General features: G+C 44.1%; 1 protein-coding gene across 1 annotated transcript in view; it reads left to right on the forward strand.

Moving 5' to 3' along the window:
• Positions 1-201: 201 nt before the first annotated feature.
• The window catches only part of ntmt2 (N-terminal Xaa-Pro-Lys N-methyltransferase), a 22,855-nt gene continuing 8,252 nt past the window's right edge, over positions 202-14,804 (forward strand). Inside the window, exons 1-2 of the mRNA XM_063201266.1 lie at positions 202-622; positions 8,642-8,817. Of these exons, the coding sequence (XP_063057336.1) occupies positions 451-622; positions 8,642-8,817 (348 nt within the window). The 5' untranslated portion in view covers positions 202-450. The remainder of the gene's footprint in view (positions 623-8,641; positions 8,818-14,804) is intronic.

Genomic DNA, 14,804 nt, shown 5'->3' on the forward strand with positions numbered 1-14,804 from the left:
TCTCTCCCTTTCTCTCTCTCTCTCTCTCTCTCTCTCTCTCTCTCTCTCTCTCTCTCTCTCTCTCTCTCTCTCTCAGAGAAGTGTGGCAGACAGACACACTCAAACTCGCAAACAGACACAGACACCCGTGCCCACCCCTCAGCGAGAGCGCGTTAGGTGTTCACTCAGAGACGGACCAAAGCACATGGACCCAAACTCGCGGTCTGTCACCCAGTGAAGGCATTTTGGCTCTCACTCAGAGCAGAGGCACGGACACACACACACACACACACCCATACTCGCGACAGACATACAAGCACCCAGTCTACACCAGAGCTAGACGAGTGTGTGTGTGTCTACTCAGAGCTGCAGCAGTCGTAGCAGCAGTAGTAGCAGCAACAGTAGCAGCAGAAGTAGTCAAAGTCGCAGCAGTTATAGTAGCAGCAATAGCAGCATCAGCCGCGTGCGAAGATGCCGATGATCTTGGACTGCAATGGGGACCTGCAGCAGGCCCAGGACCATGACGAATGGGTGAAGAAGATGGCAGGGGGCTGCCGCTCCAGCATGTCCTTCCACTTCCACAACACCCTCCGCAAGGAGTTCTTCGCCACCTACCAGTACCTGCAGGACCAGCTGCCCCTGGGTAAGCTGAGTGGACAGGCACACACAGCAAATTCGGAAGTGTTAATTCAGCCTTTTACTGTAGAGAGGAAGGACGACACTATGAATGTGAAGTTCAACTCTCTAGGTGTTGAATTAACACGGCAAAAATTATGTGATATAGGTGCTTGGCCTATAATACAGTCCTAAGCATTTTACCGTGTGCTGTATTCATCTTGTATGCATTGGAGTTTGGCAATGCAGTGTGTTATTATTAGTATTATTATTGTTATTGTTATTATTGTTATTATTGTGTACCACCACGGGTATGGTGAAAAATGTATTGATAAAAATATGGAATATAGCCGCTCTGGGATAGATGAAGACTTAGGGGTTACTTATGATATGACAAAAAGGCTTAGGGGGTACACAAGACAAAACAGGTTGGGACACAATGCAGGTTGGGACACAACATAATGGCACTGTCCTTTCACAGACTATGTGTTTCTAGGGAGAGTGCAAATGGTGCATATCTACGTGATGCTAAACATACACATAAAGGGGCCTACATACATACACACATAGCCCACTGCAGCTGGCTCCAGTCATCAGTTGAGCTGTGCAGTAAGTCATATGTGAAGACAGTGGAGAGGTGATGACATACCCATATAGTTTGTGTGTGTTTGTTTTTACACCCTGTGTGTTTTTTTCTCCCCCCCCCCCCCATAGTTTAGCATGTATGTTTTTGCGCTTCCCATACTTTGAACTGACACTCGGGCATTGATGATTGAATTCAAAGTTCATGAAGATCCTCACTCAATACTGTATGTTTGAGCAGTATTTGTTCAATGTGGTGCTCACAATGATGGAACATGCATTATCCATTTTTTTTTATTTTTTTTACAATTGCTGTTATCGTGCATGCTGGTAGACATGGGTTTGCTACAGAAAAACACCTTTTGAACTATTTATTTTACAAAGATGTTTTTTGCACATGACAAAATCATGAGTAAACTAAGTGCTATTGTGTGCAAGATGCAAAGTGATGCATGAGAAGCAGGACACTTTTAATATCCTGCATCATAAATTACTTGGGTGTTGATTTCAGTTGTCAAACTCTGGCATGAATAGTGGTATATTGAGCTGATCTTGTAAACGGGACTCATAAATATATGGAGATACAGTATAATAAAAACTGAGTTTAAACATCTTACTGATGTGTCTCTGTTGACACAGCTGGAACTACTAACTAGCAAGGCAGCTCCTCTCAATGACCGCAGGCTATCTGACATCAACACTGATGAAAACCTCATTTGAATGTGACAAATATGGCAGAGAAGTGATTACTGGAGGACTATTGCAGAGAGACCTTTAGTATAGAAAACATGAGAGGGTTGACCTCTTTTAACAGATCCTCATTTACTTGTGGTGCCTCTGAACTTAATTCTTTTCAACTACATGGAAGCAAGTCTTTTTTAAAGATTTGTTTTTTGGGCTTTATTCCTTTATTTTTGACAGGAGGACAGTAATGAGAGTTGAAGGAAATGAGTGGAAGAGAGATGGAATAGGATTGGGAAATGATCTCAGGCCGGGATCGAACCCAGGTCCTCCGCATAGCAGGTGCCTTAGCCGTTTGAACCACAAGCAAGGACAGAGAAAGCCATATTGGCCAAAGCCAAAAATGCATGTCTTGTGATTATTGAATCATATGACGAAATTAGATATAGGGCCTTCACCTAATGTGGCAATGTGTTGGGGACAAATTGGCAGAGCACTGGTGAAAACATAACCTTGTACCGGTATCACTGCTTCAGTGTACTAATATTAAGATGACATATTAATGACTGTTATGCCCAAGCTCATTCAAGGGTGAAACATAAAGGGAAACAACAACAGAATCCAATTTAACATTTATTTAAAATCATATCAAAACTAAAAGCACTCAGAGAGTGCAAACCTCCGCCAAGGCCATTGGGGTCACTAACGCCATAACATCTACACACCGTGGAATCCTATACCTATGATAAAACTGACAACCAGATCCGGAATCCAGATCAGATCATCACTAAACCTTGCTGTTTGATAGAATATTTGACGTGATTTGATGTTACACCCTAATCGTTTTTGTTGAGTTTGAAACTGGAATGACAAAATTCGCCGTAACCCGCAATGGTGAAGAATCTTTTAAAAAAAAATCCTGGATCCAGATCGTGATCTAGATCACAACCAAAATGTTATCACTTCTTCCTTTGGTCATTTCCAGAGGTAATCAAGGTGTCTAGGGGTAATGTGGATGTGTGTAAGTGAATGATGGTGTCAGTATTGGTACGTTAGCCAATGAGAAGACAAAAAGGGGAGCAAGTGGTATCATTGAGGTCAGGCATAGGTGCCTATGCACTTACAAGCTAGGACCACAATACTTACCACCGCCATAAAATTCCAAGTATTTATTATGACTGGGTAAATTGCACTTTTCATAGGCCTTTATGAAAAGGTGCATCTTTTCCATGTCCGCCATTTTTAATTTCCAGAATTACGTTTTTAGCAGCAAAACTTACTATACTTTGGTCATACTAGTAAATATTACTTTTTTGCTTAGTAAATATTCATGAAAGATCCAATTTGAGCAGCACAGTTTCAATACCTAGTCTGGCCACCATCCTACACAGTGCATAGGTCTGGTATGTAGCACTCTAAGCACTTTTTTGTTGAGTTGTGTGCAATGCAATAAAGTGGTTCTGAAATGTTCATGTTGCTGCTGTAAAATGGATTAGTCTCAGCCTGCAATTAGCTCACCAAGTGGTTAGTGGTGTTCACTGGCATTCCATAACAAGAGACAAAAACTTCTACTCTGTTTTGAGAATATTTTCTTCCCTCACGCTCTGAATGTTTTCATCTCAGAGAGTCAGAAATTGTTAGAAACATGATTTTGTCTACTGTGAGATGTCAGATTTTCTTATAGCAAGTTGTTTTGTGATATTCTGACTGGTGGGTCATCAGTCCCAATTTTGCAAGTGTGGCTTTTATCACACAGACTGTGAAATCAGTCATTAGATTTTTGTTGATTTAACCTCCATTTTACCAGACCGGTTGTATAATGACTCATTTAAGCATCCACTGACTTGTGAAGGTGATTCATTTCTGTACCTTTAAAATGTTGCCTTAAGTTTGCCTTTAATAGGGTGAAAGGCACTTTTGAATTCCCCATGATGCCTTCCACACTACGTATACTTTCAGGGGTGCACACCATGTCAATTGTTCTCAATGAGAACAATTCTTCCATCTGAAGAAGGGTCCAATGATCCGAAATGTGTCAACTAAATATATTAATTGGGAGCAAAAAAAGTGGACTCTCTCATCTTCTATTTGTCTGTGCTATTGCGACACACTTGAGCCTATTTCAATAACTCCACTTCCAGTCTGTAGAGTGGCTGAAGAGGAAAGCTATCAATGTTTCTGTAGCACACGTCTAACAAATGTCCAACAGCATGGCTTTACTTGTCTGTCATCAGTGAAGTCTCACATGGCTGTAATCTCCCTCATCATGATCTTGTGCTTCATAGATACACACGTATCTTCCCTCATCGGGATTGTGTGCAGCACAGCTATAATTAGTCACCTTCTCAGGATGCCTCTCTCTTAGGTCACATGACCAAACTTGCAGCCCGTGAGTGCCGCTCTTTGTATCAGATGTACAGACTCTATGCCAACTCCTGCTTAGCCCCCCTCCACTTCACTTTTTGAAGGTGTCCTTAGCGGTCTGACCTAATGCCATGTTCTTGGACGTGGTCGCTGATTACTGTACATTTGTATAAGCCTTGTAAAGTTGGTTGTACAGTGTGCAGTATAGGCTACATATCATTTTGTTTTGTCTCAATGCCCTGTGGAGTCACATGTAGTTGTGAACATCCAATCAGTGAATGGAGGGAGTGTTTGCAAATCATTACGTTGACAATATGCATACTGCAGTTCATAAGCCATGCTGACTCCTTAAATCATGACATGACATTAGTAATTGGGTGAAGATTATTTACACTTTCACAGAGTCTACACTTCAAGAAAAGAAAAAAACACAATTTGATAAGCCAACTCCTCTGTTTCAGACCATGTTTCTATTAGAGCATGTGTCATTTTCCAGCACTGTCGACCCGTGCAACTTATTTCTCTGCTGGTTATACTTACTGTATGCACTCATAGCTTTGGTGCATGGGGTTTCACAGCCAGCCCCCCATTTGGAGAGGAGCCAGTTGGCAGAGGAAGAAGAGGTCTTTGGAGATCAGTGGTTCTCGGTGGCTGTGACTGATACTGATGGTGCTCCAAGTCATCCCATTAATCTGTTGACAGCCTGTTTCTGGACAGCAAAGGGCCTATCCCTGCTGACAGGCAAAATACACAGACACACACACATACACACACGCACAGACACACACACACACACACACACACACACACGGACACAGACACAGACACAGACACAGACATGCACACCGACACATGCACACACACACGCACACACATTTTCTCTTTCTCTCTCTCTCTCTCTCTCTCTCTCTCTCTCTCTCTCTCTCTCTCTCTCTCTCTCTCTCTCTTTCTCTCTCTCTCTCTCTCTCTCTCTCTCTCTCTCTCTCTCACACACACACACACACACACACTAGCTTTCAAGGACTCATCATTGTTGACAACAGCAACAAGTGCTGCTCCTTGTCTCAGAAGCACTGCTTAGCTGGTCCTGCGCTATGCTGTACACACTATGCACTATGCATTATCTGGCAGGTTTAAATGAGCTTTCTGTGGTAATCCCACAGACTTGCAAAAAGTCAGCGATGTGACCCCCAAGCTTTTCATAGCATTCTTCAATCACCAGCAAGAATGGCAGTCATGTTTTGTGGGTGGGGGACCTCATAGACAAACTGTAGGATGGTGTGAGCTGGTATTTACTGGGCAACTTCTGTATTGCCTGTTACCAAGGGCATGGGCTCTCTCTCTCTCTACCTCCCACCCATGCACTCATACCCGGACACAAACATGCACACACACATGTGCACACGTGTGTGTGTGTGTGTGTGTGTGTGTGTGTGTGTGTGTGTGTGTGTGTGTGTGTGTGTGTGTGTGTGTGTGTGTGTGTGTGTGTGTGTGTGTGTGTGTGTGTGTGTGTGTGTGTGTGTGTGTGTGTGTGTGTGTGTGTGTGTGTGTGTGTGTGTGTGTGTGTGTGTGTGTGTATTTTTTTTTTTTTAAATGTAATTGCACTCAATTGCTATTGTCACTCAATGAGGCTATGTGTTTCTGGTTACATAAAGCACGTCATAACAACAAGGGCTCCAGCAATCCTACATTTCCAAAGTTTCCTACATGTTCATTGCGGCAAGTCTGCGTTCTTCCCCGGTGCAATTTCTCTCTGTACCAGACACATGTGATATTAACTCCAAACAACATGTTGAATGAAGTATTGCGGCTGATGATTGCAAGAGCACTCTTTTGACCGGTTGTGGCGGTTCTGATAGGGAGAGAGAAACGTGAACCCAATCACAGTGTTTATTTCCACTGTTTGTTTTGTGATAGCGGTCATCTTGTACAATATTGACCTCTTTCATCTTTGTCTTCGATGTGGTGTGTCATCATTCTTGAACAGCATTATTATTATTGAGTTGAGGTTCCACTGCCGTCCTTGGTGTGCATGCGTGTGCGCTAGTGTGCGTGTGTACATCTGTGTGTGTGTGTGTGTGTGTGTGTGTGTGTGTGTGTGTGTGTGTGTGTGTGTGTGTGTGTGTGTGTGTGTGTGTGTGTGTGTGCCTGTGTGTGCGCCTGTGTGTGTGTGCAGGGGCGTAGCACCAAATTTGGGGCCCTAGGAACAACTTCTTTCATGGGCCCCCCTACTCACAACCCCCCAAACAACCCCCCCCCGCGCGCGCGCGAACGCGCGACTGATATTGTCATCCTCCTTGCCTTCCTCAGAAAACCCCTCTAGGCCTATGCTTTCCTCCCCTTCACTTGAATCATCCTCATTTTCAATCATATGATAGCCTATCACAGAACAGACATAATGTCCTTATTTTTCACATCACCAGTTGTGAAAAGTCTGCTATCATATTCATAGAGATGACTTTTAATCACTTCATCACTATGGTGTGAGGGGGAGGAGAGAGACTGGTAAATCTCTCTTCACAATGCATTTAGCCTAATATTTCGTGCAATAAGGAGACATGAGACATTGATATAGAACTGAACTTTCTTCAATATGCATTCCCTTAACAGAAACACACGCGCTCGCGCACACATTCATTCACTGGCACTGGCCCGCTGCACGCACCCGCACGTCATTTGTCCGTTAGTTGTTTTTTTTGGGAGAGCAGGAATAGAGAATCAGCTGGCAGAAGCTTACTATGGAATGTCGCTTAAAATAGGCTGGAACAAAAGTATCGCTGTTTGGATTTGATGCCGTTATTCTCAACCTTCTAAAGTCAGGGCACCCCGAACCTAGTCACATAGAAATCATTATTTATAAGGCTACTGCATCGGCTATTTCAGATTTAAATTGGCCAGTAACTATTTCACAGTAGCCTACCTTAAATAGGGCAATTGTCATGAGCACTCAATTGCAGATAGGCTACCTGCTCAGCACCGAGGTAGGTAGGCTACTCTGCTTATCTTTTGTCTTGCGCTTTGCGCAGATTAGAATGGCGTCAGCAGCATTCAAAACGCAGACTGGTGCCCCGTCAAAATCTCGTCATTAATTTACCACACTTCAGCTACAACGGACGTTGTCAGATGGCCAGGGAAAGTAACCAGAGATTTCCTATTGAGAGTGTTGAGACCGCAAAATGAAAGCAGAATGACGGTTAAGGACTGACAGCTCGCACCGCCACCTTGACATTGGCAACTGATGAACGTGACGTTGATTAATATCGTTACGAGGACATAATCAATCTGCAAATGTGATGCACCCGATTGAGACACTGCTTTTCCTCAACATTAGGATATTAGGCTAGCTAAAATAGGCTCACCTTCTCTCAAGTTCGCACAATTTGCATCTGTGACAGGGGGCATCTTCACGTTTGTGACATTTTCTTGATTCATTTTACAAATTAGCTTTGCTATTTGGATATTTGAACCAACATCGACCCTTTGTTGGTCTTGTGACTTGTTATGAATATATCAAAGACAAATATGGGTTCAATAGGCTATCACAATTATAGCCAAAAAATGATATATATTTTTTAATCTGACTCCGGCTATCACAGTAGGCCACACGGAATGGGAATGAGATAACCAGTTAGCCTACTGTAGGCGGTAATTTTGACATTTGGGCTCACCTTTCTTGCAAGAAATCAGCAGCAGTTGCTTCGTCTGGTTTCCCCTGTCTCTCTTGCCTTTCTATTCTTTTTGTGAAAGCCTGGTGTTTTAGACATCTTTCATTGCTAACCGGCTGCTGCGTTTAATGCCTATAATGAAGTGAGTGAGTGTTGATTACGCATATTGTGCAATCAAAAGTCCGCGAGAGGGCGGACTAAACCAATGCGTACTGATTATGGGGGTGTTTGATATATATTGTAGCCTATTTGCAGGCTAGGATATCCAATTTAACAGATGTATTTCCAGAGAACATTGGAATTACATAAATTACCAACATGTATTGACATTATTGTAAAAATAATGTTTAAAAAAGCAAAACAAGAAGAACATTTTCCATAGGGGCCCCCCGGTGGGCCCCCCAGGTGGGCTGGGCCCTGAGAATGAGTCGGGGTTTTCCCCCCCTGTTCCACGCCGCTGTGTGTCTGTGTGTGCGTGTCACAGGCGACCAAGACATTTTTCCCACACATAGGGACGCTGACAGCTTTGGCTGGGCCCTGTACACTTCTGTCCCTCCCCATTCCCTGGGCCCGGGACAACTGACTCCTTTGCCCCCCCCTCTGTCAACTTCCCTGAATAAACGCACAGTATACACCTTGCATATACACCCACCGACACTCACACACACTCACACATACACACACACACACACACACATGCATGTGTATTTCCAGTATGAATGGATGCACTACAGTATATCCTTGTGTCGTTACAGTGAAACTGTTTGCGGTGACTTGCGAGTACATCAAGGGAGAGAAGCAGTTCTACTACCGTGCCCAGCAGTTCTACCGGGACGTGCCCGCCTCAGAGGAGGGCATGATGGGGGACTATGTGGAGCTGTCAGAGGTGGACCTGGAGGGATCACGCCAGTTCCTCAAGCAGTTTGTTGGGGTATGTTAAAAAAATGTTTGGCACAGACACACAGACACACACACACACACACACACACACACACACAGACACACAGACACACACACACACACACACACAATGGGATACACACACGCACACACTCATGCATGCACAAAAATATGCACACACATGCACATGCAACAGATGCACACAAGAACATAGACATACACACAAACACGCTCTGTCCCTCACACACGCACAGACACACACATACACACATTCACACAGACACACCCACACTCACACATGCGTGCACGCACACACACACACACACACACACACACACACACACACACACACACACACACTTGGTGTGGCTGTGTCATATGGTGCCAATGATTTCGGGATGAATAATGAGCCTGTCACGACTGAGGAGGATGATGCTGTTCATGTGTCTTTGAATATGTTTTTGCTTGTGCTTGTGTGTGCGTGTGTGTGTGCCTGTGCGTGTGTGTGTGTGTGTGTAAAATAAGTGATTGTGGAATTAACTGGGGAATGCAATATCAGTATATATGTTTTTTTATGAAACTAGACTCAACATGAGGATGCTGAGGCACATACTTTTTGTTTGTTAATATATTAGGGGTGTGGTGACTGCTTCTACAGTTCTGTGTGTGTGTGTGTGTGTGTGTGTGTGTGTGTGTGTGTGTGTGTGTGTGTGTGTGTGTGTGGTGTGTGTGTGTGTGTGTCTACTGTGTGTGTGTGTGTGTGTGTGTCTACATGTGTGTGTGTGTGTGTGTGTGTGTGTGTGTGTGTGTGTGTGTGTGTGTGTGTGTGTGTGTGTGTGTGTGTGTGTGTGTGTGTGTGTGTGTGTGTGTGTGTTCCGTTCAGCTCTTATCTACTGTATGTGTGTGTGAGAAAGCTGGGATGAATCTGGGTCCGCTTCTCTGTTCAATATGACAGGAAATAAATCACAGTCTCTCTCTCTCTCTCTCTCTCTCTCTCTCTCTCTCTCTCTCTCTCTCTCTCTCTCTCTCTCTCTCTTCTCTCTCTCTCTCTCTCTCTCTCTCTCTCTCTCTCTCACACACACACACACACACACACACACACACACACACACACACACACACACACACACACACACACACACACACACACACACACACACAGTCAAGCAAAATAAATCACTCCCTATTGTGTACATGTGTAAGTGTGTATGCTTGTAGAGTACGACCCTCCGGAGACTGAAGAAGAGACAATAGATAATCTGGCTGTCTGTTTATGTGTTTTTATCTTGTCTTGCTTTGTATCTCTGCCAGTGCATATTCAGTTCACTGTAAAATGTATTATGTGGGAATGTGAACGTGTGTGTGTGTGTGTGTGTGTGTGTGTGTGTGTGTGTGTGTGTGTGTGTGTGTGTGTGTGTGTGTGTGTGTGTGTGTGTGTGTGTGTGTGTGTGTGTGTGAGTGTGTGTGTGTGTGTGTGTGTGTGTGTGTGTGTGTGTGCGTGCGTGTTTGTGTGTGTGCGTGCGTGCATGCCTGCGTGTGTGCGTGCGTGTGTGTGTGCGTGTGTGTGTATGATCAGAATGCTCTCTGTTGATTTGATCCTTTGCATCTATCCCTGTAGCTCACAACAAGTATGGATGTGTGCATATGCAATCAAACATGCATCTGAAGGAGTGTGTGTGCGTGTGCATGTGTGTGTGTGCATTCCTTTCCTTGTGTGTATATTTGTGAGTATGCGATCAGATCCTGCCCTAAGCAGCACAAATGGTATGATAGAAGCAAGGCACTCTGTGTACTGCTTTTTGTGCAGCCATCCCACTGCAGTTGTCCCTATAGATAGAATTACCTCTCTCACATCTCTCACATCTCTCACATCTCTCACATCTCTCTCTCTCTCTCTCTCTCTCTCTCTCTCTCTCTCTCTCTCTCTCTCTTCTTCACTTGTCTTCTCTTCCTCGTATGCACAAGACATGACAAGAGGTGGCAGCTGTCTGATGTGGAATGTACACATACATAAATAGGTCCGCTTTCAGTACTCCAAGTACCCGATGGTAAACATTGCATTAAAAAGCCTGTGTCTGTGTATTTACGAGACTTGTTGTTCTGGTATTGATCACTTTGCATCCTAAGCATGATGGACGTTAATACACATTTTATTAGACTTTTTAAGTTTATGTATCATGAGGATGCGTTTCAGGCAATTCACTCAATGTGTAGGTAATGTTACAAGAGCACTCCTCGATACAAAACGTTTCCAAATACAAGAGAATTCCTCGATACAATTCCTTGATACAAAACGTTTCCAAAATGACAATAATCCAATTTTCCTTACTGTCAGCAAAATCAATTGGTTGACCCAGACTGACAAGTGTTCAAGATATTTCATTTGGTCTATCAAAATACAATGTATTACTGGCCTAACACAAATACAATTGTACAAATGCATCAGTGGCTAAAAAAATGCCCTTTTTAATCTAAAAAAGAGCCAAAATGAATCATGGTAAGGTAATTACATTTCAGGGAAAAAGAGCTCTTCACATGCTGTGGTATAGGCCCGACCATACAGCTCTCATCATCTCATAATTACAGCTTGCGTTGCGGTAGTTGATTTAATTGATAACAGAGTGTTTACTTGGCATGGCTACAGTAGCTGAGTGTGCTGTCAGTGCGGTAGCATCATCAGGTGTGAAGTCGGCGGCGTGGGAGATGTAAGTCATCCTGCATTACGGACCACTAGATGTCCGCGGGGCCCCTCGAAGCAGCACGCCGCTCTGCTACTCATCTGGTGAAGGACGGCTGCCAACAATAGCAAGGTTACCGAGACGCTTCCCCAGGAACGTGGAACTCATCAATCGCACACCGCAAACATGTGTGTGTGTGTGTGTTGGGGGGTGAACGTGTGTGTGGGTTAATGTGTGTGTGTGTGTGTGTGTGTGTGTGTGTGTGTGTGTGTGTGTGTGTGTGTGTGTGTGTGTGTGTGTGTGTGTGTGTGTGTGTGTGTGTGTGTGTGTGTGTGTGTGTGTGTGTGTGTGTGTGTGTGTGTGCGCGCGTACATGTGTGCCTGTGTACGATACAGTGGATTCTGTGTGTGTGTGTGTGTGTGTGTGTGTGTGTGTGTGTGTGTGTGTGTGCGTGCGTGCGTGCGTGCGTGCGTGCGTGTGTACGTGCGTGCGTGTGTGTGTGTGTGTGTGTACTATAGCATGTGTGTGTTTGTGCATGTGTATGCGTGCGTGAGGCTGATCAATCACTCACCACAAACATGTGCTTCCAGTCGCTTCAGATGAAAGCAAAGGGTAAATGGATCCGTGTGATTGACAGCTGCCTAGAGGCCCGCCCATAGCAACCCAGCGGATGACATCAACCGCTATGGAACTTCCACACGAAGCAATTTGCAGCTAAGTGGGCCCTGGATTACAGTTATCCATGGGAAATGTCATATAAATATGGCTAATGATTGGGGATATCACTCTTAATCCCCTTACACCTCTAAAGGGTTAAATAACACAGTAAGGCCACAGCAAAGTCTGTAGATTGGAAACACTAGTCGGTCTGCAGCAGCAGTGAGGGCAGTGTATGTGTTTGTGTGTGTGTGTATGTGCATGTGTGTACATGTGTGTGTGTACATGTATGTGCATGTATGTAGTATGTGCATGTGAGTAAGTGTGTGTGTGTGTTTGTGTGTGTGTGTATGTGCATGTGTGTACATGTGTGTGTGTACATGTATGTGCATGTATGTAGTATGTGCATGTGAGTAAGTGTGTGTGTGTGTGTGTGTGTGTGTGCGTGCGTGTGTGTGTGTGTGTGTGTGTACGTGTGTGCATGCATGTAGTATGTGCATGTGAGTAAGTGCGTGAGTATGTGTGTGTGTGTGTGTGTGTGTGTGTGCGTGCATGTGTGTACATGTGTGTGTGTACATGTATGTGCATGTATGTAGTATGTGCATGTGTGTATGTGCGTGAGTATGTGTGTGTGTGTGTGTGTGTGTGTGTGCGTGCATGTGTGTACATGTGTGTGTGTACATGTATGTGCATGTATGTAGTATGTGCATGTGAGTAAGTGTGTGTGTGTGTGTGTGTGTGTGTACGTGTGTGCATGTGTGTGCTTGCATGCGTACGCGTGTGTGCGTGCATGCGTACATGAGTGTGAGCGTATGTATGGAGCTGGATGAATGTAAACACTCGCCCTCTACACTAATAATAATAACCAGCTGGGCCTCATGTGTTCTAGTTCCTCCTAAGACTCCATTCTTCTCCTCTCAATCCCCGTAGCAAGCAGTAAGCACTTGGCTGTTTTTTTTTTCTTCACAAAAAAAAAGAGGAAAAGCTTAACTTTAAAGCAGATATCGTTCTTGTTTCAGTTGTGCTGTATTTCTTGACTCTTTGAGGTCTTTCTGTGTTGCTCTTCAATGGTAATGGAAACAGTGTTTCTTGTTAAATAGAACTCTCCCCTCTCTCTCTCTCTGCTTAACATGATGTATATTTTAACAAAAGAATATATAGGAGTGTATTGTAATGAAAGGCAGATGTCGAAGGTGCAAGTGAAGGAATAGCTAGCTGGTCTTTATGCACCCATGACAGATGGCATGAACATGACCAATAAACTGCGTATGAAATACTGCCACCTCAATTTTGCTATACAATATGAAGTGAATGAATGAATGAATGCCATGAATTATTTAATGGCATTTATGCATATAAACGAAATTCAGAAGGAGTGTAATGAAATTTGTTGCACCTCTTTGATGCCTGCCTCTCAAGCTGCTCATTCCAGCATTTACCTGCCAGAGTGAACTCGTTTCTGTACTCGCAGATACACTTACCTCCCTGCTCCCTGCTCCCCATTCACCTCCCATTTTTACTATTTTGTGCATCACATTGTAAGTGTACGTTGCATCCAAGTACGAACACACAGCTCCATTCTATACATGTTATTTGTAGCTCCCTATTTGATATCTGATTCGATAGATGCCTGCCACGCAGGGTCCGACACATGTTGGTGACACTTCTGGACCTGGACAGCGACCTTGCCGAATGCACTGTTATCACCAAACCAAATTCCATATTTGCCATAGCCGCATATTGACCATGTTAGCTTCTCGGCTGCTATTGGTCCCACTGGATGCCGCGTACCACGTTCCGGGCTGACCTGCCGTACAGGACCATAGACCTCCAGATCAGAGAAGCTAGTCAAATGTATGCATACATTACTCACACTATACAATACATTACAAATTAATTGGTCTTGTAATTCACTAAACTCACTAAACACAACACAGCACACAATCGCAACAGAGCAATAAAATGTGAAAGTAGGAAAAGACAAAGCATTACAACACTGAAGACATTACACCTTGAATGGACTGTGCAATCTAAGGCTTGAAAACAGATGTTTTTGTTCTGTCGCAGATTGTCCTTGCACCCTCACCAATAACTCTTCCAATCCCCTCAGCTCATAGTGCACTTAAAAAGGCACTGTAAACTGTGTGCATCCTGTGTAGTGTGGACAGAGAGTGCTGTGAAATATAGGACAGTAAAGATGAAAAGAGGCAGTCCCGTGAGGAACACATCATAGTCCACAGAAGCATCACAGCATAGACATTTAAAGCCACAGGTGATGACAACGTCAGGTGAAGATCTGATAGGTGATTGGCGAGTGACAATGTGCTGAGATCTACGGCACGTGTGTTTCTTTGTGTGCTTTTAACGAGAGACAAGATGGACATTTTGGAGATGGAGTTTTTACACTGTATGTGTGTGCATTTGAGTGCATCTGTGTATGTGACTAGCCATGAGAAAACAGGCCGCAAGTAGGCACAGGGGGATATTGAGGTGATCATAGACTCTGATAGTGAATATTCTATGCTTGACAAGGATACACAAAGATACACTTGTACTGTATACTGTATGTGTGTATGGGGGCACGATGGCTCAGTGGACTAAGGCGTCGTACCATTACACAGAGTGACGGGTTCGATTCTGACCCTAAGTCGTTTCCTGATCCCTTAACGTTTCTCTCTCAGCG

Source organism: Engraulis encrasicolus, chromosome 6, assembly GCF_034702125.1.
Source record: "Engraulis encrasicolus isolate BLACKSEA-1 chromosome 6, IST_EnEncr_1.0, whole genome shotgun sequence".
NCBI lineage: Eukaryota > Metazoa > Chordata > Actinopteri > Clupeiformes > Engraulidae > Engraulis > Engraulis encrasicolus.